The sequence below is a fragment of the Sus scrofa genome, chromosome 1 (genome assembly GCF_054392235.1).
Source record: "Sus scrofa isolate SSC_HxYL_T2T_F1_AM1 chromosome 1, Sscrofa_HxYL_maternal_Yorkshire_Landrace_v2.0, whole genome shotgun sequence".
NCBI classification, from domain to species: Eukaryota; Metazoa; Chordata; class Mammalia; order Artiodactyla; family Suidae; genus Sus; species Sus scrofa.
The window spans coordinates 111,032,599-111,059,900 of record NC_139383.1 but is presented as its reverse complement, the minus strand read 5'-3'; the positions used below and the strand labels follow the sequence as shown (position 1 = coordinate 111,059,900).

General features: G+C 36.8%; 1 protein-coding gene across 3 annotated transcripts in view; it reads right to left on the bottom strand.

The window, feature by feature from the left end:
• Window positions 1–27,302, bottom strand: part of LOC146406294 (uncharacterized) — an 840,349-nt gene that overhangs the window by 109,407 nt on the left and 703,640 nt on the right. The window contains exon 7 of one of the 3 annotated variants that reach the window (XM_084966342.1): window positions 20,166–20,289. The exons of the other annotated variants lie outside the window; for them this stretch is intronic. Within the exon in view, the coding sequence (XP_084822468.1) occupies window positions 20,166–20,289 (124 nt within the window). The remainder of the gene's footprint in view (window positions 1–20,165; window positions 20,290–27,302) is intronic. 3 annotated transcript variants of the gene reach the window in all.

Here is a 27,302-nt window from a genome sequence, read left to right as displayed (position 1 = left end):
AGCACAGGAAAATCTACTCAATAGTTTGTAATAACCTATGTGGAAAAAAGAGAACATATTTATACGTGTAACTGATTCAACTTTGCTGTACACCTGAAACGAATACAACATTGTAAGTCAACTACGCTCCAATAAAATTTAAATATATATAATAGACTCAATAACTATAGTTTTCTTGGGCCGAGATGGTCCAATCTCCCCAAGTTTCTCTTTTCACAACCATGCATTTCCCAAGTCTTCAGTGACTGGTAAATTTTGAAGACATGTCTAAGTGCCACAAGGCCATCCATGGCTGATACTGCCCTCTTTTTCTGCATACTTTCATAAAGCTGTATGCTGCCTGTTGCTTCTTATGAACGTGAGGGTCAATCTAAACCCCAAATCATAGCTGCTGTTCAGCAAAGTAGGCACTGCTCGTTACTGAGTTATAGAACCCTAGCAATATTTCTTTTGGATTCTAGGAACTGAGTATGAATGCACTATTCTCAATAGGTTATCCCTGTTTAATGCAATGCTCTGCTTCACTCTAGCTATAGAATGTACAGGCATACCTTGTTTAATGCATTTCACTTTATTGTGCTTCATAGATATTGTATTTGGTTTTGGTTTTGGTTTTTAACAAATTGAAGATTTACGGCAACTCTGAATCCAGCAAGTCTGTTGGTGCCACTTTTCCAACACTGTTCTTCATTTCATGTCTCTGTGTCACATTTAGCTAATTATTACAATATTTCAAACATTTTATGATTATTACATTTGTTTGGGGGATCTGCAATCTTATATAATTATCGTAATTATTTTTGGTTTTTATTTTTCAATTTGATATGTATAGTTTTTTAGACATAATGATGTTGCACACAATAGACTACAGCTTACTGCTAACCTGGCTTTTCTCATTTTTAAAGTTTTATTGAAGTATGGTTGATTTACCTACGTTGTGATAATTTCTGCTGTACAACATAACTTTTATATGTAGTGGGAAACCAAAAAATTTGTATGATTCGCCTTATTAGGAAATTTGCTTTATTGCAGTGGTCTAAAACCAAACCTTCAATAATTCCAATGTACGCCTTTATGTCCACTCTTCAGCTGTATTGGAAAAAACAATTTGCCCATCCATGGGAGATCAGAGAGAGGATTTTAGAGTGAGACTACTTCTTATATAGACTTTCCATTGATCATCCTATTTTTATTTCCACCTTCATTGCTACGCCAGAGATATCTGTGTCACCTGAGCCATTCTGGGTTCATCTTCTAGGGTTTCTGCCCCATTAGCTTAGCTTTTTGTTCTGTTATGATTGTTCTCTGTTAAGATTGGTCATGTACTTCCCAGTTTTTACAGCACATTTTTATTGTCCACTCTAATTTTTTTATCTTGACGGGTTTCTCTTTTGAAATTTATAAATAAATAAAATTGAAAAAGAAAATCTACTCACTGTAATTTGAGCAGGGTTTTGAGATATAAGCTTATGTATTCAGTTTATAACTCTTACCACAAGTCTTCAGAAAAAGTTTTGCACTTTTTGATCATTTATCCTCAAATATAGTACCAAGCATATCTTCATTATTGAGAACACACTTTGGCAGGATGTCCAGAATATCCAGACTCCTCCCACCCAAGGTTGACAAATCTAATTCATTAGATATTTTTTAATCTTACCCAGACTAGGTATGGAGTGATTTATGTGTATTTCAGCTTCAGCTATACTTTACCTTTGCTGACCATTTTCCTAACACTCTACTACTTGAAATATTGATAAAGTCAGATTTATTGAGGAATATTTTGTATACTCAAAATTCACCCATTTTATGTGTAGAGTAGAAAGATTTTTCGCAAATGTGTACAGTCAGTAAACTTCTACTAAAATCAAGATATAGAATGTTTCATCACCCAAAATGCTTATACATCTTCAAGGTGTTTAGGTAAGAATGGATATGAAAACTAGCACTAGTTTCATAACCCCCATGCTTACTTGTAGATAATCTTCTCACCTAATCTAAAGGCTTTGGCAACTATGGTGCATTCTTATGAATTTCTATTTTCAAGACTGTCATATAAATGGGAGCTTGAACATTTGCCTTGTTCCAAATCTTACAAGGGAAAGCAGTCATCAATTATGCAGTAGGATGTCAGCCATATGTATTTTTTTTAGGATGCCCTTCAAGAAACTAAGAAAGTTACCTTATGTGTATGTTGCTAAGAGTTCTTATCTTGAATAGGTATTCAATTTTGTTAATTTTAATTTTTATTTATTTATTTTTGTCTTTTTTTTTGCCTTTTCTAGGGCTGCTCCCCATGGCATATGGAGCTTCCCAGGTTAGGGATCTAATCAGAGCTGTAGCCACCAGCCAACACCAGAGCCACATCAACGCAGGATCCGAGCTACGTCTGTGACCTACACCGCAGCTCTCGGCAATGCCAGATCGTTAACCCACTCTGCAAGGCCAGGGATTGAACCTGCAACCTCATGGTTCCTAAGTCGGATTTGTTAACCACTGTGCCACAATGGGAACTACCAATTTTGCTAATTTTTAAGGCATCAAGATTGTGTATGTATGCATGTGTTTATTTTGCTGATATAAGTAAAACCTATTGATTGATTTTCAAGGGTTAACCAGCTTTGTATTCCTGATAAAAATATCATGTGTCAGGATGAACTATCCTTTTTATATATTGCTGGGTTTTATTTGATAATATTTTGTAAATAATTTTTACAACTAGGTTCATGGGGAGCGTTTGTGAATTTTGTTTCTTATAATATATTTAGTTTGTAAAAATGTTTCTTCTCTCCTTTTTCTGGAATAGCCAATATAGAATTGATATTATTTCCCCCAAAACTATTGGGTTCAGTTTGCCAGTGAAACCACCTGGGTCTGGACTTTTCTCTGCGGGAAGAATTTTAACTATATTTCTGTAATAGATACAGAGTAATTCATGATATCTATTTATTTTCAAATAGGCTTTGTAACTTGTGTCTTTCAAGTAATTTAACCATTTCATCTACATCATGATTTTTATTGACTTAAAATTATTTGTAATATCCAACTGATACATTTATTATCTGTAAGATATGTACTATTTTCTCATCTGTTCCACGTATTAGCAAATTGTGTTGTTTTTTTTTTTTTCTTATTTGGTATGGCTAATGGTTCATTAGTTTCTTCAACTCTTTCTATGAACTAGCTTTTTTATTTCACTGATTAAAAAATTCTTCTTCAGTTTAAAACGTCAATGATTTCTTTTTTTATATTACATTTTCTTTTTTTTTTTCCACTGTACAGTATGGGGACCCAGTTACACATACATGTATACATAATTTTTTCTCCCATTGTTGTGTTGCATTGTAAGTATCTAGACATAGTTCTCAGTGCTACCTACATAGCAGGATCTCATTGTTAGTCCATGCCAAAAGCACTAGTTTGCATCCGTTAACCCCTAGCTCCCAATCCCTCCGACTCCCTCCCCTTCCCCCCGGGCAACCACAAGCCTATTCTCCAAGTCCATGATTTTCTTTTCTGTGGAAAGTTTTATTTGTGCTGTGTATTAGATACCATGTATGAGTGATATCATATAGTATTTGTCTTTCTCTTTCTGACTTACTTCACTCAGTATGAGAGTCTCTAATTCCATCCATATTTCTGCAAATGGCATTATTTCATTCTTTTTTATGGCTGAGTAGTATTCAATTGTGTATATATACCACAACCACTATGGAGAATAGTATGGAGGTAACTTAGAAAACTATACATAGAACTACCATATGATCCAGCAATCCCAATCTTTGGCATATATCTGGACAAAACTTTCCTTAAAAAAGACACATGCACCTGCATGTTCATTGTAGCTCTATTCACAATAGCCAAGACGTGGAAACAACCCACATGTCAATTAACAGATGATTGGATTAGGAAACTGTGGTATATATACACAATGGAATACATCACTGATTTGATTCTTTCTTTCTGCTCTTTTTGAATTTTTATTCTAATTTTACAAGCTTATTAAAGTGGCATCTTATTTATTTTAGACTTCCCTATATTTTTAAATTAATATAATAACATTCTACTATGCATTATTTCAGCCATATTCTACAACTTTATTATTGTATATTTCTTGAGTATTAAATTCAAAATATTGCTATGTCTATTTTGACCTATGGGCTAAGGAAAAGTATAGAGTTTAATATCCAAAGAGATTTTCCCAGAATCCTTTTGTTACTAATTTCTATTCTAATTTCATTGAAAGAATAAAACAGTTTTATTATTTTATTTTATTTATTATTTTTTTGCTTTTTAGGCCTGCACCAGAAGCATATGGAGGTTCCCAGGATAAAGATCCAATCAGAGCTGTAGCTGCTGGCCTATGCCAGAGCCACAGCAACACTGGATCCGAGCTGTGTCTGCCACCTACATCACAGCTCATGGCAATGCCAGATCTTTAACTGAGCAAGGCCAGGGATCAAACCTGCATCCTCATGGATGCTAGTCCCAGATTCGTTAACCACTGAGCCACAATGGGAACTCCTATAATTTTATTTTTAATTGGTGGGATTTCTGTTATGACCCAAAACATGGTCTATCTTGGTGAATGTTCCCTATGCATTTGAAAAGAAGATATATTATTGTATTGTGTGGAGTGTCATATAAAGGTAATTCATCAACGTTTTTGAAAATACTGCTCAAGTCTAATATAGTTTATGATTTTCTATGTGTTCCATCAGCTAATGGAAAGTGTTGAAGTGTACCACTACCTTTATAGATTTCTTGATTTCTTCTCTGAGTATTTCTTCTTAGGTATCTTGAAATATTCTGAAGCATTTTCCTAAATGCATACATATTTATGACAGTTATGTCTCTTTTATACATTGATGATATTATCATTATATATTGTTCCTCTTTATCCCTAATAATATTCTCAATATTTCTTTGTATAATATTAATAGACATTTCCTCATTGTTTAGTATTTGCAAAGTGTATCTTTTTATATCATTTTACTTTTAGCTTAATTGTGTCTTTATATTTAAACTATGTATGGGGGGGTTAATAGTGGAGTTACTGCATTTCTATCTATTCTGCCACTCTTTGTATTTTATTTAGGGTTTTGGCTTTTTACAGTTAATGCAATTACTTTTATTTGGATGTAAATTTTTGAGTTTGCTAGTTGTTTTCTCTTTGTCTTATCTGCTCCTTCTTTTCCTCTTCTTTTCTTATTTCATTTAGTTTTTTTATGACTGCATCATTGGAATCATAATTTTTTAGTGCTAATTCTAGAGTTTCCAAAATTCATCTCTACCCTATCAAAGTCTACCTTCTTTCAGTTAATACTACACCACTTCAGATATATTAAAACATTAGAAAAATATACTTTTACATTTAGTGCTATTGACTACACATACTTTACTTGGACATCTGTTATAAATCACACAATACATTGTTATATGGTTTTTACTTTACATATTAAACTTTTTAAAATATTTAAAATATATATACCACTTTCTGTGCTCTTTACTTCTTGTGTAGATTCAAATTTCTATCTGTCATTATACTCTTTCTCTCTGAAGGACTTCCTTTTTATTTTATTTTATTATTTTTTTTCTCTTTTTTGTCTTTTTGCCTTTTCTAGAGCTGCTCCTGTGGTATATGGAGGTTCCCAGGCTAGGGGTATAATTGGAGCTACAGCTGCCAGCATACACCACAGCCACAGCAACGTGGGATCCGAGCTGGGTCTGCAACCTACACCACAGCTCATGGCAATGCCGGATCCTTAACCCACCGAGAAAGGCCAGGGATCAAACCTGAAACCTCATGGTTCCTAGTTGGATTCGTTAACCACTGAGCCATGATGGAACTCCAGGACTTCCTTTTTAAACAGTTCTTTCAGTGCAGACTGCTTCCATTAAAATCTCTTAGAGTTTAATTGTCTAAGAAATTCTTTATTTTGCCTTCACTGATGAAAGACATCCTGAATAGAAGTGAGATTTTTGCTCTGTATTAGATATGTGTAATATCATCAACTTTAACAGGCCTAAAGAGACTTTAAAATCCTCTATGAGGGCAGTTGTCAAGCATTTTATGTTGGTAGAAATCTAGAATTTGTAAAAATATGCTTGAAGTGAAAAGGAATTTTAAAAATAAAAATTAGAAAGTAATGAAATGTAATAAATCTTTGATGGTTATTGTGTTATTTACTGTTCATTATTTACCATTGGTTAGTTATTTATACATCAAATTGTTTACTACCCTAAGTATTCAATTTTAAATTTGAAGAGGCAAAGCATTCAGATGTTGCAATAAACCCAAATTCTATCTTGAACTGTGTTCACATTTGACCATGTCTTTTCACTCATAGTAAATTATTCTGCATTGTGTGCTATGACAAAACTTGTATTTCCATCATTTGTATTAAAGTGAAATACACATACTTATTAAAATCTAGCAATGCAGCTCTGAAGGATTCTAGTAACTTGACGTGAGATTTACCCTCTAGTCCAACACCTACATTTTATAGATAAACAAACAAAAGCTAGATTAACATATAACATCAGAAACAAGACAAAAATTTAGGCCTCACATTTCAGTGCCTTTGATTTACAAAGCCAGAGTCCTATAGAAAATTAATGAATGGTGCCTTTGTTTTTTTTCTGTTCAAAATTCAATGGTTTACTTCTAAAACTGCTATAAAATTTAAATATAAATTTTTATTTTATTATTATTCTATTTCCATTTGGTGCACAAGCACATTTTTTAAAAAAGAGACAAATATTTATCACCTCTTTTGTTTTCCTGTGTCTCCCAAAGAGACTAATATTAGAAACATCTAAATTTATCTTTAAATATATGAAACTAGATTAATTTTTTGTTGACTTAACATAGACTCTGGATGGCCATTCACATAATATATCTATCTATGCAAATAGATACATACCCACATATGTTTTAGTATCAATGCCTTCTTAGTACCATCCAATAGTATTGGAGGGTTTCACCCCATTTGGTTTTGTATGTGGGAGTCAGGGTATTTTGTTCTGTCTTAAAGAAGGAAAGCAAAATCTGTACTTTTGCACACCACAGTACTGACAATTTATCATTTAATATACATTATTGATGATGTAGTAATGCCTTAATCATTAACTATATATTAACTCAATCACAGACTAAAAAATACGGATTAGTTGATCCTGGTGCAAAACTTACTTTCACTGATTCATCACTAACACAAAAAAGGTTCTGTTATCGTATGAAAAGTACTAGTGACTGAAAATTCTCAGGGGAGATTAATAAGTAGCAGGATAGGATGCTTTCAACCTCCTGTGCAGTTGTGTCACAAAAGAAAATCTTGTCCAAGATGCATATTGCCAGAGATTATCTCATACCTCTGCCAAATGTGAATTATAAAGAACTAACAAAGGAATAAAGTAACAAAAAAATCACCTCTATTCCTCCTACTAAATACAACTGCCACAAATTACTGGAAATCTTTCCAATTATGGGTCTAAAATTGACCATTCAGTTGGGAACTAACAAAGCCTACCCCACTGCTAATCCTTAGATAATTACGAAAAGTCTAAATTGCCTGTCATGTGATTGAAGTAGACACTTATAAGGCAACAGGGTGGTCGTGGTCACTAAAGAGATGGAAATCAGATGAAAGATGTGACACTGTGGGTGTTAGCAAATGCTAAGGAAAAGGACACCTCTCTTTTTCTGTGCTTGTTGACCTTTTTGCTCTAATGCTCAGTCCCTGGGGCTAAATGTATTTACATTTCCTGGCATCTTTTTTTTTTTTTTCAATTTTCCCATGATATATCTTCTTTCTATACTCTCCTGTACTCTCCAAGCATCTCCAAGTAGATTTAAAGATCAGTCTTGATCTTTAAAAATAATAACATATGTTGGGTCAATCCCCGCCATTGTAAAGTTCTATAATAACTGGCTAATTCTTTCAAAAACTTAACTTTAGCAAATATTCAAAAGAATACCACATATAATATAGGAAAATTTTATACAGATATAAGAATTATAAAATGATAAACTCATAAAATATGGTATTTTAAATATCTGGTATTCTGAGTTGATCAGATCCTTGTAAAAACACTGCAATTCAACTAGCTCCATGTTCATAAGGTCCTATACTATATATATGAAGGCATCCATGATTTCTCCAGGTTTTTTGGCCTCCCTCTCTGTTACTCATGCAACACATTAGAATTAACCACACTATTTAGGAGGTAATCCCTTGCAATTATATAATTGCTTTCTAATTATATCATGTAGATTGTTCTTGATATCCCAATAAGTTGCAACCTCTTGATAAAAATGACTTTATCATACCACTCATGTATGTTCTGTACCTTTTAGATTTGCGATGATCACATAACAAGCACTCAATACTAGCTTACTTTCCTGCAACTCTGTGTATTCACAGCATCCAATATACTATCACATCCACAGCCCCATTGACTGTACTTGAAAAACCTTTACCCTCTCTCTCATCCTGTCTATTGTCATCCTATACATCCAGCTCAGTCTCCTTCTTAATCTCCTGGACTCCTTAGATGTTATATAATTGCTTAGTTAATGCTCCCTTATATTTCTTTGTGAATATATTCTCTTTCTTTGTGTAGCCTATGCATACTCTTCTTGATGTAACAATAGAGAGAGAGCAGGAAACATACTTTAAGTCATTTCTATATTCCCACAATGCTTAGCACTATGGAACCCAAATGAGAATACACACTGAGTTTTACTCTTTTTCTATGTCCCAGAATTTAATGCAGTACCTGACACACATTAGGTAATTAACAAATGATTTGTTAAATGAATTAATAATGAAATAAACATAATTAAAATACAAAGCTAGATTAGATTTAAATAATTTAAATATTATTCATTATCAAAATATAGGCATATATTAACACTGATTTTTTATAAAGGTGTGCAAATAAGAAATATAATTTCTGATGTTACTTATAAGGCACCAAATAAATTTTGGTTAGCAGTCCCAAATTCTTTCTCTATCAAAACTCTAACCAGAGAATCTAAAATTAGCAAACCAGAAGACACTTCAAATTGGTAGATTAAGAGAACATGGAGCTCATCTCCCCCCAGAAACACATCAAAAATACATCTGTATGTATTATAATTCTTATGAAAAATTAACTGGAAACTGGCACAGGAATTCCTATAAAACCAAGGCTGCAAGAAGTATTTCCATGTAACTGGGTAGGATGGGGAAAATAAAAAGCATTGAATCTGGATCTGTTCCAAAGGAAGGCATCTCAGCGGAAAATAAAGACCTCATGGGTTCACTCTCACCCTTGGGAGTGAGCAGGTCAAGCTATAGACTGGGTATCCCTGTTGTGGGGCTCTCCAAGTAGGAGATAAGCCTCCTTGGCTGATCATAGAACTTCTGAGACAGAAAGAAAGGCTGTATAAGCCTAAATTTCACTCATGAGGCATGTGCAGGTGCCAACAGACAAGGCACATAGATGGCTATGTAGTGGTTTCCATGTCATTGTATTCCCCAATCAGAGCTGGTTGAACATCCTGGCCCCACTCATTCCATGCCATAGCTTGGCACAGGATTGAGGGCAATTGAATCTTGGGGAAAATTCTTGATCTAGCAACACAGAGAGCCAAGGGCCTGGAATGTAGTTCAGATAGGTCTGCAGCAGCCAGTATTGGCACTTACTTGAACAATTTCCCAGAAGCAGTCCAGGCTTTGGATAGTAGTGAAGTTTCTTTGATTTCTATAGCCACAATACCCCTACCCACAGTTCCAGCCAAGTGAATACTCTGGCCCCACCCACTCCACAACACACTCGCACTAGATCTGAGACGACCATAACAGGGAAAAACACACAATCCTTTGGGCTACATGTGAGCTGAGTCACATATATCTACACAGGCAGTGCATTTTAACTCTGTAAGATCTTGAGCCTCACTGACTTCAGCATTCCCCTTCTTTGGGGCAAAACCTCCAGTGCAGGAATAAGGAAAAACACATACTTAAAGGGAACAGAGCCTACTCAAGGCCAACCCTCAGGGTTCCACTCCAGCAACTTGGGATCAGACTCCCACCCTAGGAGAGCTTTACCAGTCACTGAGCAGAGAGGAAGTCCCACCTGATACTCCACGTAGGCTTTAGTACTTTCACACCAGGCACAACCCCTATTAGGGTAATAGTGGCCAGTACACATTGAGGAAAGATAAGACTGGCATCCACACAAAATCCAGCCCTCATACCAAAGATACTGAACACATGCATAACATAGAGATGCTTTCCCATAAGAAAACCCTTTCAAGACCATAATAGATATTTTCAACTAAATTCATAGATAAAATTAAATAAAATGGAAAGGCAGAGGAATGACTCATAATTGAAAGAGCAAGAGAAAACCCTTGAAAAAATACACAATGAAACAGAGATAATCAGTATGCCACATACTGATTGACAATTTAACCTACCACTTAAAAGAATTAGGAAAAGAAGAACAAACAAAACCTAAAGTCAGCAGAAGGAAGGAAATCATAAAAATCAGAGAGGAAATCAATAAAATAGAGATCCAAAAAACAATAGAAAAAAAAAAATAAAGCCAAGAGCTAGTTCTTTGAAAGGGTAAACAAAGTTAAAAATCCTCTGGCCAGACTCACCAAGAAGAGTCAAGAAAGAACTCAAACAAACAAAATAAGAAATGAAAAAGGAGAAATCTCAAAAGATACTGCAGAAATACAAAAAAAAAAAAAAAATCATAAAAGACCATGAACAATGATATGCCAACAAATTTGAAAACCTAGAAGTGAACAACTTTCTAGATACATACAGTCCACCAAACTGAATCAAGAAGAAATAGATGAGACAAATCACTAGAAATGAAATTGAATATGTAATAAAAACACTCCCTACAAACAAAAGTCCAGGACCAGATGGTTTCACAGGTGAATTCTACAAACATACAAGGAAGAACTTATATCTATCCTTCTTAAAATTTTCCAAAAGGTTGAAGAAGAAGGAACACTCCCAAAGGCATTCTATGAGGTCACCATTACCCTAATACCAAAACCAGATAAAGATACTCTCCAAAAAGAAAATTATTGGCCAAAATCTTTGATGAATATAGATACAAAAATTGTCAATAAAATTTTAGCCAACCGAATCCAGCAACATATAAAAAAAGATCATTCACAATGGCTAAGCGGGATTCATCCCAAGTTCACAAATATGGTTAAATATACACAAATCAATCAGCATCATACACCACACTGACAAAAGAAAAGTCAAAAACCACAGGATCATCTCAATAGATGAAGATAAAGCATTTGACAAAGTCCAACATCCATTCATGATAAAAATTCTTACCAAAGTTGGTATAGAGAGAATGTACCCCAACATAATAAAAGCCATTTATGACACACCCACCCACATCCAATATAATACTCAGTGGAAAGAAGCTGAAAGCATTCCCATTAAAATCTGGAACTAAAACAAGGATGCCCACTTGCACTGCTTTTATTCAACATAGTACTGGAAGAGCTAGCCACAGCAACCAGACAAAGGAAAAAATGAAATAAAATGTATCTAAACTGGAAGATAAGAGGTAAAATTGTCACTGTATGGAGATTAAATGATACTAAATATAGAAAACCCTAAGGACTGCACACAAAAACTACTCAAACTGATCAATGAATTCAGCAAAGTAGCACCATACAAGATTAACACTTGGAAAAGGGTTGCATTTCTGTATACTGACAATGAAATATTAGAAAATAAATAAAAAAATACAATTACTTTTAAAATCACACCCCCAAAATTAAATACCTAGGAATAAACCTGACAAAGGAAGTGAAAGACCTATATGCCGAGAACTATGAAACATTAATCAAGGAAATTAAAGAGGATTCAAAGAAATGGAAAGATACTCCATGCTCCTGGGTTGGAAAAGTTAATATTGTTAAAATGGCCATGATACCCAAAGCAATCTACAGATTCAATGCAATCCATATCAAATTACCCATGACATTTTTCACAGAACTACAACAAACAACCCCCAAATTTATATGGAACCATAAAAGACACAGAATTGCCAATGCCATCCTCAGGAACAAAAACCAAGCAGGAGACATAACTCTCCCAGACTTCAGGCAATATTACAAAGCCAAAGTAATCCATACAGTGTGGTATTGGTACCAAAACAGACTTACAGAGCAATGGAACAGAATAGAGAACCCAGAAATAAACCCAGATACCTATGGTCAATTAATCTTCAATAAAGCAGGCAAGAATATAAAATGGGAAAAAGACAGTCTCTTTAGCAAGTGGTATTGGCAAAACTGAACAGCTGCATGTAAATCAATGGAGCTAGAGCACATCCTCACACCATACACAAAAACAATCTCAAATTGGCTTAAAGACTTAAACATAAAACAAGACACCTTGAAACTCCTAGAGAGAACATAGGCAAGACATTTTCTGACATCAGCCATATAAATGTTTTCCTAGGTCAGTCTCCCAAAGCAATAGAAATAAAAACAAAAATAAACCATTAAGACCTAATCAAATTTACAAGATTTTGCACAGCAACAGAAACTGTAAAGAAACGCAAAAAGACAACCTACCAAATGGGAGAAAATAGTTTCACATTACGCAACCGACAAGGGCTTATCTCCAAAATAATCAAATTCATATGACTCAACAGCAAATAATAAGCAACCCAACTGAAAAATGGGCACAAGATATAAATAGACATTTTTCCAAAGAAGACATGAATGACCAATAGTCACACTAAAAAATGCTCAACATCACTAATAGAGAAATGTAAATCAAAACTACATTGAGGTACCACTTCACACTGGTCAGAATGGCTATCATTAATAAGACTTCAAATAACAAATGGTGGAGAGGCTGTGAAAAAAGGGAACCTTCCTACATTGTTGGTGGGAATGTAAATTGGTACAACTGCTATGGAAAACAATATGGAGGTATATCAGAAAACTAAATATAGAACTACTATATGATCCAGCAATCCCACTCCTAGGCATATATCCAAAGCATTCATTGAAAAAGGTACATGAACCACTAAGTTCACTGCAGCACTACTCATAACAGCCAAGACATGGAAAAAAAGTAAATGTCCAAGGAAATATGAATATATTAAGAAGATATGGTACATATACACAATGGAATACCTCTCAGCCATAAAAAAGAACAAAATAATGTCATTTGCAGCAACATGGATGGAATTAGAATCTCATACTAAGTGAAGTAAGTCATAAAGAGAAAGACAAATACCATATAATATTACATATCTGGAATCAAATATCTGGCACAAATGAACATATCTACAGAAAAAAAAACAAACTCATGGACATGGAGAACAGACTTGCCAAGAGAGAGGGGGAGGGAGTGGGATGGACTGGGAGATAAATTCTGCTGTTTTAAGCAGAAGCGGTCTTATATTTAGAAGAGCTACAACCATTTCCTCTAAAGACCTGCAACTTAGGTCCTTCTCAACTCTAATATATCCCCCAAATTGGTCTTTGTAAATCCAACGTCACTCCTAAATGGTAAACAAGGAATGCCAACAGCTGCATGAAGATGTGTGTTGGCTCTTTCACAAGGAGAGAAGATTCTGGTGGAGAGAAGCAAGCAAGGACAATGCAGAAGAGGAAAGAGTGCAGAAATGAGAAATGAGAGAGGCCAGAGCTAATTTTGTTGATGTTCCAACAGTGCAGCCAAGGCCTTGGCGATACACTGACTTGGATCCAAGTGTCCTCTTCATGGCATTTTAACAAAAGGGTACTTCATCATTTTATTATTCAATACAGAGTACATGTGAGGCAAAAACTAGATGTACTGTCACAGAAACTATCTTACTTTCTGGCACTACTGTTTTTAAACAGAAGATCCACAGATATCAGCAAATCAGATACATTCTTTGCAAGGAAATTCTGAGCCTGTACCCAACACTGCCACTTAGAAAACCAAAGACATAGCCCTCACCCCTGTTCTGTTACCACCTGGAGCTTGGCCCCTAGGATGCCTGTCACCCAATAGTCTCCTTTTACCCAACTGAATCTTCCAGGTTCTTATTGGTTTAAAGCGAACCACTGATTTCCTGTGACAGGCAGAATAAAGTCTGTTTCCCTTCTTTTTAAAATAACCATATATGTTCCCCCTGTATTTCACATTATGTATTCATTCACACATGACTCATTTCAACTAATGTAGTTGCTTCCCTTTTCTCTTCTCAAAACCAAATGATGTTGACCCTTTGGGATCTCTTAATTTGGGCCCTAAGAAGTCACTCAAGTTATTCTTGCATAAATCTCTATTTTGCTGGGGAAAATCATCATTACCTTGTCCTCAATTTTAATGTTTATTTCCAAGCTTTTTGATAAAAATTTCAGGCCAAGTAGAAAACTCTGCTAACACTAACTATAATTTGTAATATCCTTTTGGAGAAAGTAAAGAAGAGCCCTATTTTATAGTTAAATGCTCAAAACCATAGTGTACATACTTTGTCTTAAGAAGCCACAACTTTATTTAACCACTTAAGCAAGGAATTTAAAGTATGTGGATTCCAACTGTGGAATGACTGTGGAAAGGAGAATGACCTTTAAAAAGAGGCTGAAAAGGAATTGATTCCTTATAATTTTAAGTGTATGTCGGAGTTCATCTATTCTAAACTCTTAACGGGATGCTAAAACCACCTTTAAAAATAATTTGATAAACTTTCACACAAGCTCAAATATACTATTTTCATGGTCACAGGGGGAGATGATGACTTCAAAAATCATTATATCCAGCTTTCATAGCTCTCTATTTCCTCTTGTTTTGTATGCTTCCCTATAATCCCCACACATTACTTCTGGCCCCTGGAATAACACCAAGTGTTTTCTTGCTCCCAAATTTCTGCCCCCACAATATCTGAAGAGTTCTCGCTTTAGACTTTGTTTTAAGTTTAGATGTTTCCAGTTCCTTTACCATGGCTTCCAGGCCAAGGCACATCCTAATCACTCCTCTGGATAAAATGCAATTTGAAAGCTTCCCTTTAAAACATCACCCTTGAAACCGAGTTTAATAAATGCGTCAGTTGACTGTCTTCCACTTAGGATATAGAAAGCTAAAGAGAGCAACATTCATCTACCACCACCAATACAGCACACACACATGACAATATGCAAGTTGGCAACTGTCTTGACTGCATAGCAACCAAATAACCCAAAATATAAGGGAAGACAGGACACTCTAAGAATGCAAATACCTGCTGACTGGGAATAGATGCTGCTGGGCATCATACACCCTAGTAAGGACAAATCAGCTAAAAGTTTAAACAAATTGCTGAAGGCTAAATGTGGGATAGCATGAGAATATAAAATACTGGTAGCTGGTAGCTGCAGGCCCAAGGAAAGTTTGTATTCACTCTCAGCCTCCTTCTCCATGCACCCTAGGGTCTTCGGGAGGAAAATGGACTGTAGATGAGAAATAGAAGGCTCCGTGGTAGAGCAGTCCTAGAGGCAGGAGGTGCATCCCTGGGATCCAATACAGAGATCCTCCTGGACCCTTCTCCCCACAGAAGCAAAGCTTTAAGCCATTGCAGAAAGGGCAGAAAATCTTTTCACCTTGAGGGCACAGGTGAAGACTCTCCAAGTCAGGGAAACTAGTAAAAACTGGTACCTGGAAGAGTACAAGTATACATCCTGGGTCTAGATTTTTAGGGATGCCCTGCTATGGGAGTTAGAACAAAATTACAGGAGTAAAGAACTCAGGATTTGTGGCCCAAGAGCTGTGTACATTAAAATCACAGTATTTCTCACTTTAATGCTAAACCTTTAGTTGATGGTATCTTCCTGAATTCTAGAAAACATTTCTAAGCTCTCACTAGTGGTTTTCTCCTAGTTGAGCTACAAGTTGAAACTTTTTGAATGGCTGCCAACAAATGGAGTTTAGACAATCCCTCTCCGCCAGGGCTTTGAAAATAGATGGTACATAGGGAAAGGGGAGAAAAGTGTTAGGGGATTAAAAATTCAACAGCCCTTGCAGGTTAGTTCTTTTCTTTATGTAGGCTTCCTCTAAATCTATTTTTTTGGGGTATTGGGCTGATTGAGACAACGGGATAATAAAGACTTGTGAAACAAACAAACAAACAAACTTCCAATCTTCAACAATTTTCCCCCTCCCCAGGTTCTTAGAGGACAGGTAAAGAAACACTCAGGGTAAAGAGAATTCTGGTTTCTCCACAGTGTCTGCGCATGCCTGAGGGGTGAACTTCCTGTGCAGAAAGCCTGGCGATTCAGTTCATAAAGGGAAGAGCAAAGCACAGGCTTCCTCATTGTTCCAATCCTTCTAAATCAGTCCTCATGGTTCCTGCTGTGCTTGTTGGGAGAAACTCAAGGATTTTTTTTTGTGCAATTATCTCAATCAACACTGCAAGCTTCTTTTAATCTTCCTTTCCATCCTCCATTGCTCAATGCTGCAAACCAAAACCAAGGAAGTATTTTCACAGAGCTAGTATGTCTTTACCCCTCCAATACTCCCTTATCCTGCACTGCATTAGATAAGGACCTTGACCTTTCTAGAGCCCCACAGAGATGAAAGAAAAAAAAAGGAAAGAGAGATAATTATGGCCTTGTTAAATGTATTCTGCTTCCCTCTGTCTAATCTACAAAGCCTCCAAGGCATGCAAACTCCAAGAGAATGTGGTTTTTGGAAGACACTTAAGAAACGAGTTGATGAGGAGAAGACATGGGGAGGGGTTACATTCACAGGGAACCCTCACCTCTAACGGTCTGATCACACTTAGGATTTGTGCCAGGGATTCCCGTTTATTTTGTTCTTACTTTTATTCTTATACTGATTTTCATTCCAAGAGTTTGTAGTTACACATCTTCTTGAAAAGAGCATATGAATAAGAATGTGATTTATTTCTAGTTAAGACTAGAAGCTTTAGTTTGGTACCAAGAGATCACCCTCTCTCTTCCTCTCTCTCTCTCTCTCTCTCTCTCTGCCCTACTCTCACACTCCCCCCCCCTTCCTTATGTCATTGTAATCCAGCAGGATTCTAGGGGGCCTTCCTGGGACAGACCCCTCCCCATATCCTGTGCTTTAGCTCCTCTCTAAAGTACCTAGCTAACAGTCCCTGATTGTTTCCTGAGTATTTTTACAGATGCTAAAACCCTCCACCAAATGGAAGATATTAACTACTTGATGACCAGTAACACCCCACACTTCCTGGAGCCTCAGGGCTGATAAAATTAACCCCTGTGATACCACCCAGTTACCACACCATCAACCAGAGAACTGTGCATAAACTGATCATGCAACATGTGACCCCCATTCCCCACCTGGATTTTTAAAAGGCTTTGCTGAAACCCTTCAGGGAATTTGAGATTTTGAGGGACATGAACCACCTGTCTCTTTGCAAGGCCAACAATAAACCTATCTCTGCTCTAATCTCTGACACTTCCATTTGTTTGGCCTCACTGTGTATCTGACACATGAACTTGAGTTCTGTAACATCATTTGCTATTTATTGAACACCTCCATGTGCAAAAAAGTTTCTACCCTTCTAATTAATGACAGTTGATTAAAGTCAATGTAGGACATACAAAAAGAAATAAAGTACAAAGCCTTTCTTCTCCTAAAGAACAAGCCATGTAACATCAGCACAGCTGTTAGCACATACATTGCTATAGCATCACTTCTTGCTGTGTTCTATGCTCCAGGAAAATAGGTGTCAGCCTCTGTGCTCACTACACCAGCTCCAGGGCTTGGACAATGCTGGAGGAAACTGGGCTCCATCAAGGCTGGGTGAACTGGGTAAGTGATTGTGTGAGTTGATGAATGGACTCTTGGGAAGTTTCCACTCAAATTTTCTGTTCCTACAAATCAACTTTCAGATAATAATCCACACTATAACTGGTTTAGACACACAGAGACCTGCTAATTCACCTCTCCACAAATACCCAAAGATATTTTCAGTTCTTAGAGACTTTTGGAGAATCTCTAAATCATAGTCAAACAGAGAGAAATCACCAAATAAAAGCAAGATCACTAGCCCTGAAATATGAATAAAGTCATGCAGAAGTACGAAAACTATTATCTCTACACTGTGAGAAAATTTTTTATATGTATGTATTTGCACATTTGCAGGAGCTAGTGGGGGCTGATATTTGGCCAGGAAGGCTTCCTAGGAATGGTAACATTTAAACTAAGTTGTGAAACTGAAAAAAAAAAAATCTATCAATAAGAAACAAATTTTAGAGGAAAAAATACTCAAGATTGAATTATATTGCTATTCTATTTATAGAAAATGATATTATAAAATCTTTTCAAATTAAGAGGTGATTGAAAAGTATGTACCCCATCCCCCCAAAAAAGGTTATAAAAGAATTATAAAGGTGTGCCTGGGAGCTGAGTAATTAAAAAATAAAAAATAAAGTATTATATTATTTTTCTAAATTATCTTTTATGATATTTGGTGCTTTTATATATTTATAGTTTGTTGTAATTACTCTTTTCATTCTAAATAAATGTTCACTTTTGTACTTAATTTTGTGTTTATAATTTTGTATTCTTTTTCTTCAAAACTAACTATCATGTAACCCTCAGGCACCACACAATCTGAATCCACTCCTGTCTGGTGAATAATAAGCACATCACACACTAGACTTCATTTTCCTCAAAGCCCACCTGCCCCAGAGCCCAGAGTTGAATATCTCTCTTTATTCCCCTTCACAACATGTCCCCTTAGTAACTACGGCCAACAGGATTCATGGGAAGGCTAGCTCAACCCCCACTTGACACAATGATGATGGCATTGAGTTTAAATGAATGCTTTGCGTTGAAGAAGTCCAGGTGTTCCTGAAGGTTGGGTTCTTGTCTTATCATAGAAGAAATTCAGAAATGAGATGGAAATTGAGAAAAAAAAAGTGACGCTTTTTTTAAAAGTGAGGAAACCTCTCTGCCCTTCTCTGGCATGCTAATTATAAGGGGCATCAAATTACAAGTCAGATATTCACCAGGAAGGTGGGGTTTTTGGGGGTGGTATTCCTTAATTTTCATCCCAGCTCCACCTTCCTGAAGGGAGGAGGGATATTTGTCCTAATTTAGCTTCTATCATAAGTGTCATGGCATCAGCACATGATGGATACTTCTTATCTGCATAGCTAATTTATTATAGTTTTATTATAACGAGGGCATAAGGAGCAAAAAGTTACATTTGGACCCTGGAGATTCATGTCATTTTCCACCTTTGGACATTTATCACCTCAAAATGTGGGGTATCCTGTTAAAAAAAAAAAAAAAAAGCAGGAGGTTCCTGCTTTTCTTTGTCTGCCCAAGGACACCACTGTTTGTATGATTCATGGTTTCCTGCCATCTGACCCACACCCTCCTTCTCTGCTCATATGTAACTATCTGCCTGCTGTAACCCAGAACTCTTCAAAGACAGGGGTAGTATCTCTTGCCTCTGATTAGGAAGTTGTGAGGTTACCTTTTCTTACAGAATTCTATCTGGGATAGAAAATTATTGCCTTTAGCTTAATAAGATGTTACATATGATTCCTTAGAATTTATCAGGAACTTAGGATAAGATAAGACAAGTCCATGAGGCCTGGATCCTGGTCTAGGATTTCCAAGTAATTTGTATCCTTGGTCTTGGAACTATAACTTCTCCATATCTCAGTTCCTTTTTCCATAAAATAATAGGGTTGTATTCCATCAGAATTTCTTACCATGGGACCTGTGATCTTCTAAGAAGTTTATGAGTAAGATTCAGAGAATTCATGACTTCATAAAGACTATTTGTAGAATTATGTATGTTGTGCATTTTCCTGGTTAAGTCAAATGTTCAGACTCTCTGAAGGTATTTTTTTAATAAAAAGAAAAAATCCTGAATTAGATAATATACTTACAAAACTTTAATAGTTGCTATATTTTTAAGATGTTGCATATATAATGAATAAAAAAGTAACACAAGTAGTAACTAAAATCATTGAATTACTCTATGAAATGATATTTAACCTTTCCCAGTCTTTGTTAACTTGAGAAACCTTAAAAACAAACACTTATTCCAACTTTTAAGCATCCAAGATAAGCTTGAGAATAACATAAGTACAAACAGCATGGAACGTTGGGTTGCCAGACTTTGTACATAAAACATACCTCTGAGGGTGGGGTGATAAATTCTTAATTTCTGGAGTTGTTGGACTCTAAAATGGAATATCTTCTTAAGAAGCCTTCTGAAATCTCCCTCTTGGATATCTGCAGGCTGTTTCAATTTACGTACCTAGAATTAGTTTCACAAGATTATAATTTCAACTCTGGCCATGTATTCTACCAGCTGAATGGCAGGCACCAGGTTAATTAGCAATGCAAACTGATAAACTGCCCTAGTTTTTAACTCTGGACTAGTAAGGTTAATTGGAGTTACTGTGCTCTTTCTCATAGATGAAGAAAAACAAAAAGTCAGCTAGTAAAGAACAAGATAATAATAAAAGTGCAAGACAATACATAAAAGGAAATCATTTTGAATCACCTCTCTGCTCCAAGTGATCTTAGACATTTCTCGGCCTCTTGAGATGAGCCTCTCAATTCCCCACTTTGCCCCCACTTCCTCTTCAATCTGCATTTAACAAATATTTACAGAGTGCCAAATGTTTGTCTAAACCCCAAAGGCAGGAACTAAAACTCAAAAACAACAGGAGCTTGTATTGATTTCACCCAGATTTATTCTTGGCAGAGAAAAGCCTGCCTTACCCAGGGGCAGGCTGAGTGACCTCCAGCTCCTGCTGGAATGATATAGAAGTCCCCTGGAAATGAGCCCCCTGCCCAAAGGCATCTTGTTCTCTGGCCCTTCCAGGTGCCGGCAATTTTTGCATTAGTCACTCATTTTCGTTAAGGCACCGAAAGTCTCCCTGTTACAATACAAAGGTTACTTGGGAGGGAAAACAAATTAAATCATTAGCACAGATGAGTTAAACACATTAGCTTCACCCTGCAGGTATTGAACAAAAGATACACAGGATGGATGGCATGGCCTGGAGCAGAATTCCAGAAATCAATGGAGATCCTTCCTTGTGGGTTATGAACTTTTTAATGTCAAAAAGATTCAGACCCTCACTTGATAGTAGTTTGACTTCTAGAACAACAGTACTCATTATTTACTATATCCTTACTGTCCACTAAGCACTCCATGAAGCCTTAGACATATATTTTCTCTTTTAAGCAGCCTTGTGATAAAGATATTTTAATCCTCATTTTACAAATTAAGAAACTGAGTGTTCAGGAGGGTTTAAGTAATGTCCATAATGTTACACAGGTCATGATACATCTATATCTCTTAGATTTCAAATCTTGGAATATAAACGTAGTATGTTTTACTGCTTCCATTAATACAGTGAAAAAGATGTATAATGTAAAACCTACTCTTCATCTAGAAGTGTTTTTAATGGCTTTGAATAGTGTAAATGGCAATGTGTACCAAGAAGTTAGAGAGTAGACTGTATATCTCAAGTAATGAGGTTAGAAAAAGCAATTAAGGGAATCTAAAGGAGGAAAATAACCCAGTCTCATTAGATAGATAGATATATTGAGAGAGACACACAGAGAGATCAATAGATATAAAGAGATGCATATTCTAGATCCTATTGATTCTGAGTCTTCAAAAGGCCATTCCAGAACTCTAGCAAACCAGCTGCTTCAGGATGGTAGGGAACATGGTAAGACCAGTGAATTCCAGGATCAAGGTACATTGCCATCCTTTTGCTGGGAAATAAGCCACTTGATCAGAAGCAAAGCTATGTGGAATACTATGAAGGTATGTGAATTATTCTATAAATCCATGGATGTTACCTCTAATAGAAGCAGTGTGTCTATGACAAATCCCTATCTAGAGTAATTGTCTATTCCAGCAGGAACAAAATACTGTCCCTTCCATGATGGGAATGGCCCAGTGTAAACAACCTGTTACCAGGTAGCTGGATGATCACCTCAGAGAAAGTTGCCATATTGGGAACTTACTATTGATCTCTGCTGCTGACAGACTGGCCACTCAGCAGTGGCCATAGCCAGGTCAGTCCTGATGACTAAAAGTACATGTGGTTAAACCCATGTTTAGCCTCCATTTCTACTAGCATGGCCACATTGTTCATGAGGCCATTGAGGAATGATGGGATTGGCTGGAGAAAGAAGCTCCAAATATCATAGAATGATAATTTGGCAGCCAAGCCTGAAAATGCTATAATCATCAGGGCCTCAAGACATTTTATCTCCTTGTTCCACCATCCTCAATATGCAGCTTCCATCTCATGGTCTAAGATGGCTGTTGGAACTCTGGCCAACATCACATTCCCAACAGTGGGAATGAGGAAATGTGGAAGACAGAGGACATTGGCTGGAAGAAGTACCCAATGCTGTGTTTACATCCCACTGGCCAGAAGTTGATCACTTGGCCACCATCCAGCAGCAAAAAAGCTGGGAAAAACCTCCCTAAAACATAAACATTTGTTTCTTAAGGAAAGGAAGAAAATGGGTCTGGAAAGTAATTTTATTATCCCTCAACATATTTTAAAACAAATTTTCCACCACCCAACAACAGCGTTTTATTTTTCCCTCTCTTACAGAACTTCTCTTGGCAACTGGCAGCATAATTTATCAAACTGTCCAAGTCAGAAACCTCCTCCTATTTTACTGCCTGCCCTATCTATCTTTCAAAAACACCTAAAGTTTCTGTGCTTTCCTAAAATTCAAATTCTACTTTCCTAGGTTCTTTCACTATCTCCTATTTCCTAAACTATCTTCCTGATATTACCCCAGTCCTTCTTCATCCAATTCTTACACTAATGGCAAAGCCACTTCCTAAGCACAGCTTGGATCACAGGTGTGTCTAATAATTTTCCACTGACTTTTCAAACCCCACCCAAATCAATCCATAACCTTTACCTCAGCCTTACTGCTTATTAAATCCTCCACCCTCATTTTCATCTCTGCTCTCTAGTCATCATGGGAGGATTCTAGTTCCTCAAGTACTCTGGGTACTTTTCAGGCTTTTTGAGGCTCCCACTTGCTGCTCATGTCTTAGACTACCTTCCTCCTATGCCTATGACTGATGTCCTAACTCCTGCGCATTCTTCAAAGATTGGCTCAGGTGCCATCTCCTCCAAGAAACCTTCTATTATAGCCACATATTATGAAATCGTGTCTACCTAGAGCATCTCTATCATAGGATTTTCCATAACACATTATAATTAATTATTCTCCACCATAAATATCCCTCAGGATTCTAGAGAAGGAACAGAATAATTTGTCTACAGATGTCCCGTTCTTAACATAGTGCCTAGGACATCTTCTGCAATAAAAAAAATGAGTTCGCTTAAACACTATTCCAATCTCTTGCCTACCACATAGATTTCATCTCTGTTCAACACGTGGCTACTCCACAAACCTGTTTCTACTTTGTTATCCTGATTTATGCCAGTTTGTCCTGGCATTGCTGCTCGTGAGAATGCTAGCCCAGAATGACCTACCAGGCAATGACCTCTTGTCTGACTCTTGTCCTTTACACACCTGTCTGCACACCAGATACATCCATTCATAGCACATTTTCAGTCTGGAATTACTTGATACTACTACATGAAACCCTATTTTTAATCTTGGTTCTAGAAGACTTTATTGAAACTACTAACATAGTAACAACCAAGGCTTTAATCACTGCAAAGCAAATATGTATTGAACATTAATTAACAGAAAAATATTCACTGAAGCCCTTATTTATGCTAAATAGTGTTCAATGCTGAAGATGTAATGAGGAGCAACAACAGTTTCTCATCTAGTGGAGTTTCTAGCTTAGGAGCATACATTAATGAAATAATTGCATTATAAAAATTTAACTATAAATATTAAGAAATGCCTTCAGTGAAATGAAGATAATTCACTTGTTAATGTCAGAGAACTGTAGATAGGTGGGTGTGGAGGTGAGGAAGTTTGATGGAGGTCATGGGGTTAGTCAAAGTATCTGAAGGATGAAGAGATATTAACGAGGTGGAAGAAAAAGTGATGATGAGAGGAGAGAGGGAGAATATTGAGATGCAGAGAATAGTATGTTCAAAGGCCCTGTGGTAGAAGGGTCTTTCCCAGTACCTTCAAGACAGTGAGAAGAGGTTCACTTAGTGGGAGCTCATGTGCGTCAAGAACAGAGAGGTTGCAGGTGGTCATCCTGGTGGAGCAACCTCAAGTACATGGATCTTCAGAATCATAATAACTGAGGTCCTTTCATGACATAGGGGTTGAAGGGTAAATCATGTGCTTATCAGATCAAAAGGAGAATACATATGGCATGGTCTGTAATGCCAATGAGCTTACAATTAAGAACTAGACATCTTGAAATATGAACAATCAGATATCAAGTAATGACTGAACAATATTCTAATGATTCAAGCAGCCACAAGAAATCAGAGAGGGGCTGAATCCTTCATCAATTCTTCTGAAGTCTGCAGCCTAGTGAGTACCAGAATGGATATGGCTTCCAATAAGAAAATGTACTTTATTTCACTATAAGTTCACCTGCCCAGGGGATCTTTCATGGGTATTTTTCTTGAGCTAATAAGTGATTGAAAGGGTTCTAAATAGGGTGTGGGGAATTCTCAGAAAGGAAGTATAAAATAGAGCCTGTCTCACTCTGAAAAGCCCAAACAGGATTTTTTTCCAAAAAGATTATGTTTAATTAGCTCCCAATTTGCTTCTAGTAACAGAAGGGATTTAACAGTTTATGGTAATAATATGTAAAAGGTTGAAATGCTCTTAAAACATATGCCAGAATCTTCTACTGCACAGAGTGTGAGAAGCTACTGGCATTACTGGTACACAAGGGGAGTGTGAGTAGAATACCTTGCTCTCCTCAAGTTTCTAGTGGGGTGGCTGGCAATGACCTTTAGGATTCTCTGCCAAACAAAGGGATAGGATTATCCAATCAGGTTACAATGTCCATGGTGGATATATACAATAGTCCTGGTTAGCCTCTGCAAATGAGAATACAACTACTAATGCCTAAGTAATTGTAACAATAATACTTCTCATTAAGATGCTTATTACAAATTGAGATCTGTCCTACATAGTTTATATGTACTAGCATATTAACATTTTTAATTATTAGGACAGTTGTATAAAGTAGTTATTATTGGCTTCACTTTGGACATGAGAAGTCAGAAACAGAGGAGTGAAATAACTTCTCAAGATCTCATAATTAGTTAATAGGGAAGCTAGGATTAGAACCCAGCAATCAGCCTCCAAAGTCCACATTTGTTATAAACACGCCACAGTACTCTCATTCATGTACCTTCTTCAAATGGTGGGTACAAGGACAAAGTGTTCTTAGGTGTAAAAGTGATTGAAATAGTCCTTGACCCATAAGAGTATCCATATTTGCTTTCAATATCTTTTTTTTTCTAGCCTACTGTAGTCTGCTCCCCCCATTCTGTTCATCTGTCTTTTTTCTCCCATTCCAATTCCCTTTTGATACAATTGACTCCCAAAGACCACAACATGATCATAAGACGTTTGTTCATGAGATACTTTTTGTGCAACTCTTCTGGATGACTGTTAGAACAAGGAGGAAGAGGAGGAGGAATTCATAGGCACATTGATGATTAAAGGACTGTAGGAGTGAACATTCCTAGAGAAAATAAACTCTGCCTTGCAGGCAACTCCAGATGGTGCTGTGTGGATGTGACTTAGTCCAGAAAAGTAAGAAACCTGAAGAGGGTCATGTCTGCTCCATGGGTCACAGATAGGAGTTTCTATACTGTTTCCCAAAGCTGGGGGTTGAGGGAGATTAGATGGTAAAAGAGACACAAAACCTATGAAATATGGATTCATGAAAGGGAGATTCAGAAATGTGGGAAGAGAAATCAGAGGCAAGCATGGGGCAGTTTCATGTGATGATATTGTGACCACAGAGTTAATCAAAACACTGTGGTTATAGGTGACAGGTGAGATAATCATATATTGACCTGGGAACCTTGACTTGAAGGCAGGGGATGAAAGATAACCCATGAATGTATTTCCAGGACAAATGAAATGATAATTTCTTGAAATTAAAGACACCCAGCCTTGACTTATCTCTGCTAAGGAAACAGATAATACTATCAAAAGACACAATGTCTTTGTCAAAGGTCTGGCTGGGGGACTAGTTAGTTCAGAGAGACAAGCTCCAAATATGACTGATAGAGGCAAATAAAAGAGACCTTGGAAACTTTTGGAACAATGTCTTCTCAGCAGTGAGACTGCTGAGGGTCCAGACTCTCAGAAGCCTAGGGTTCAGGGAATATTTTTAATAGACTGCCACACTGTCTTTGTGCCATGTGAGGACAGACTGATATTTTGCAACAGACCCTGATGGATGCACAGCTGGAGGAGAACCAGCAGCAGAAACTAATAATAGAGCATCCTGGAGCATAAGCACAATGAACATGGGAGTCATGGTGGACAACACAAACCCCTAGGAGGAAATGTGTGGCTACTGTTGCTCAGGCTTCACCCTCCCTCGCCCCAGTCACTAAAAGGGCTGTGATCAGCATTCACACCGACAGCAGCACCGGAAGAGTTCTGACATTCATTCCTGGTCCAGGGTTGCCTCCGGTCTCAGGTCAGTAGGAAAGCTTTCATTTTACCATCACATTGAATTTCCTAAAAGTGAGAAAACTTATAAGCTAACATTTCCTAAGTTCTTACTGTGCATTAGGCAACTTGACATCCAATATCTCACTTAACCTTCACCACCAGCCTATGTGGCAGTAAATATTTCTAAAATGATTTGCATTTTTACACATAAAACAAATGGAGAGTTTGGGGCAATGGAAACTTGGCCATGTGGCACAGAATAATAATTCACATCAACTTCCTTTTGATTCTGAAATGTGGGTTCTTGTCCCCTCTACGCTGTTGTTTCTTGGATGGCTGTTTTGAATCATTGGTGTGTTGGTGGTAGGGCTTTCTATTCTAGCCTATTACCAGCAAACCTCTAGGCACAGTCCTATTCCAACAACAGTGTCCACCCTCAGTTTTTGTATATCACAATATGTAAACGTTTGCAAATATTTGCAAGCTTACTACCCTCTAGATAGGGAAACACAAATTTGAGCTGGGTTATTTTAGCTAGATTCTATCCAGAGTGACTTACTTTTACCCTACCAAGGATAATATCTCAGGACAGTTCAATATTTACTAAAACCCTACTGTTTGCCTGGCACTGTGTCAGGAGTTGCAGGCAAACAACCAAAAAGATGCAGAACTTGAGTATAATCA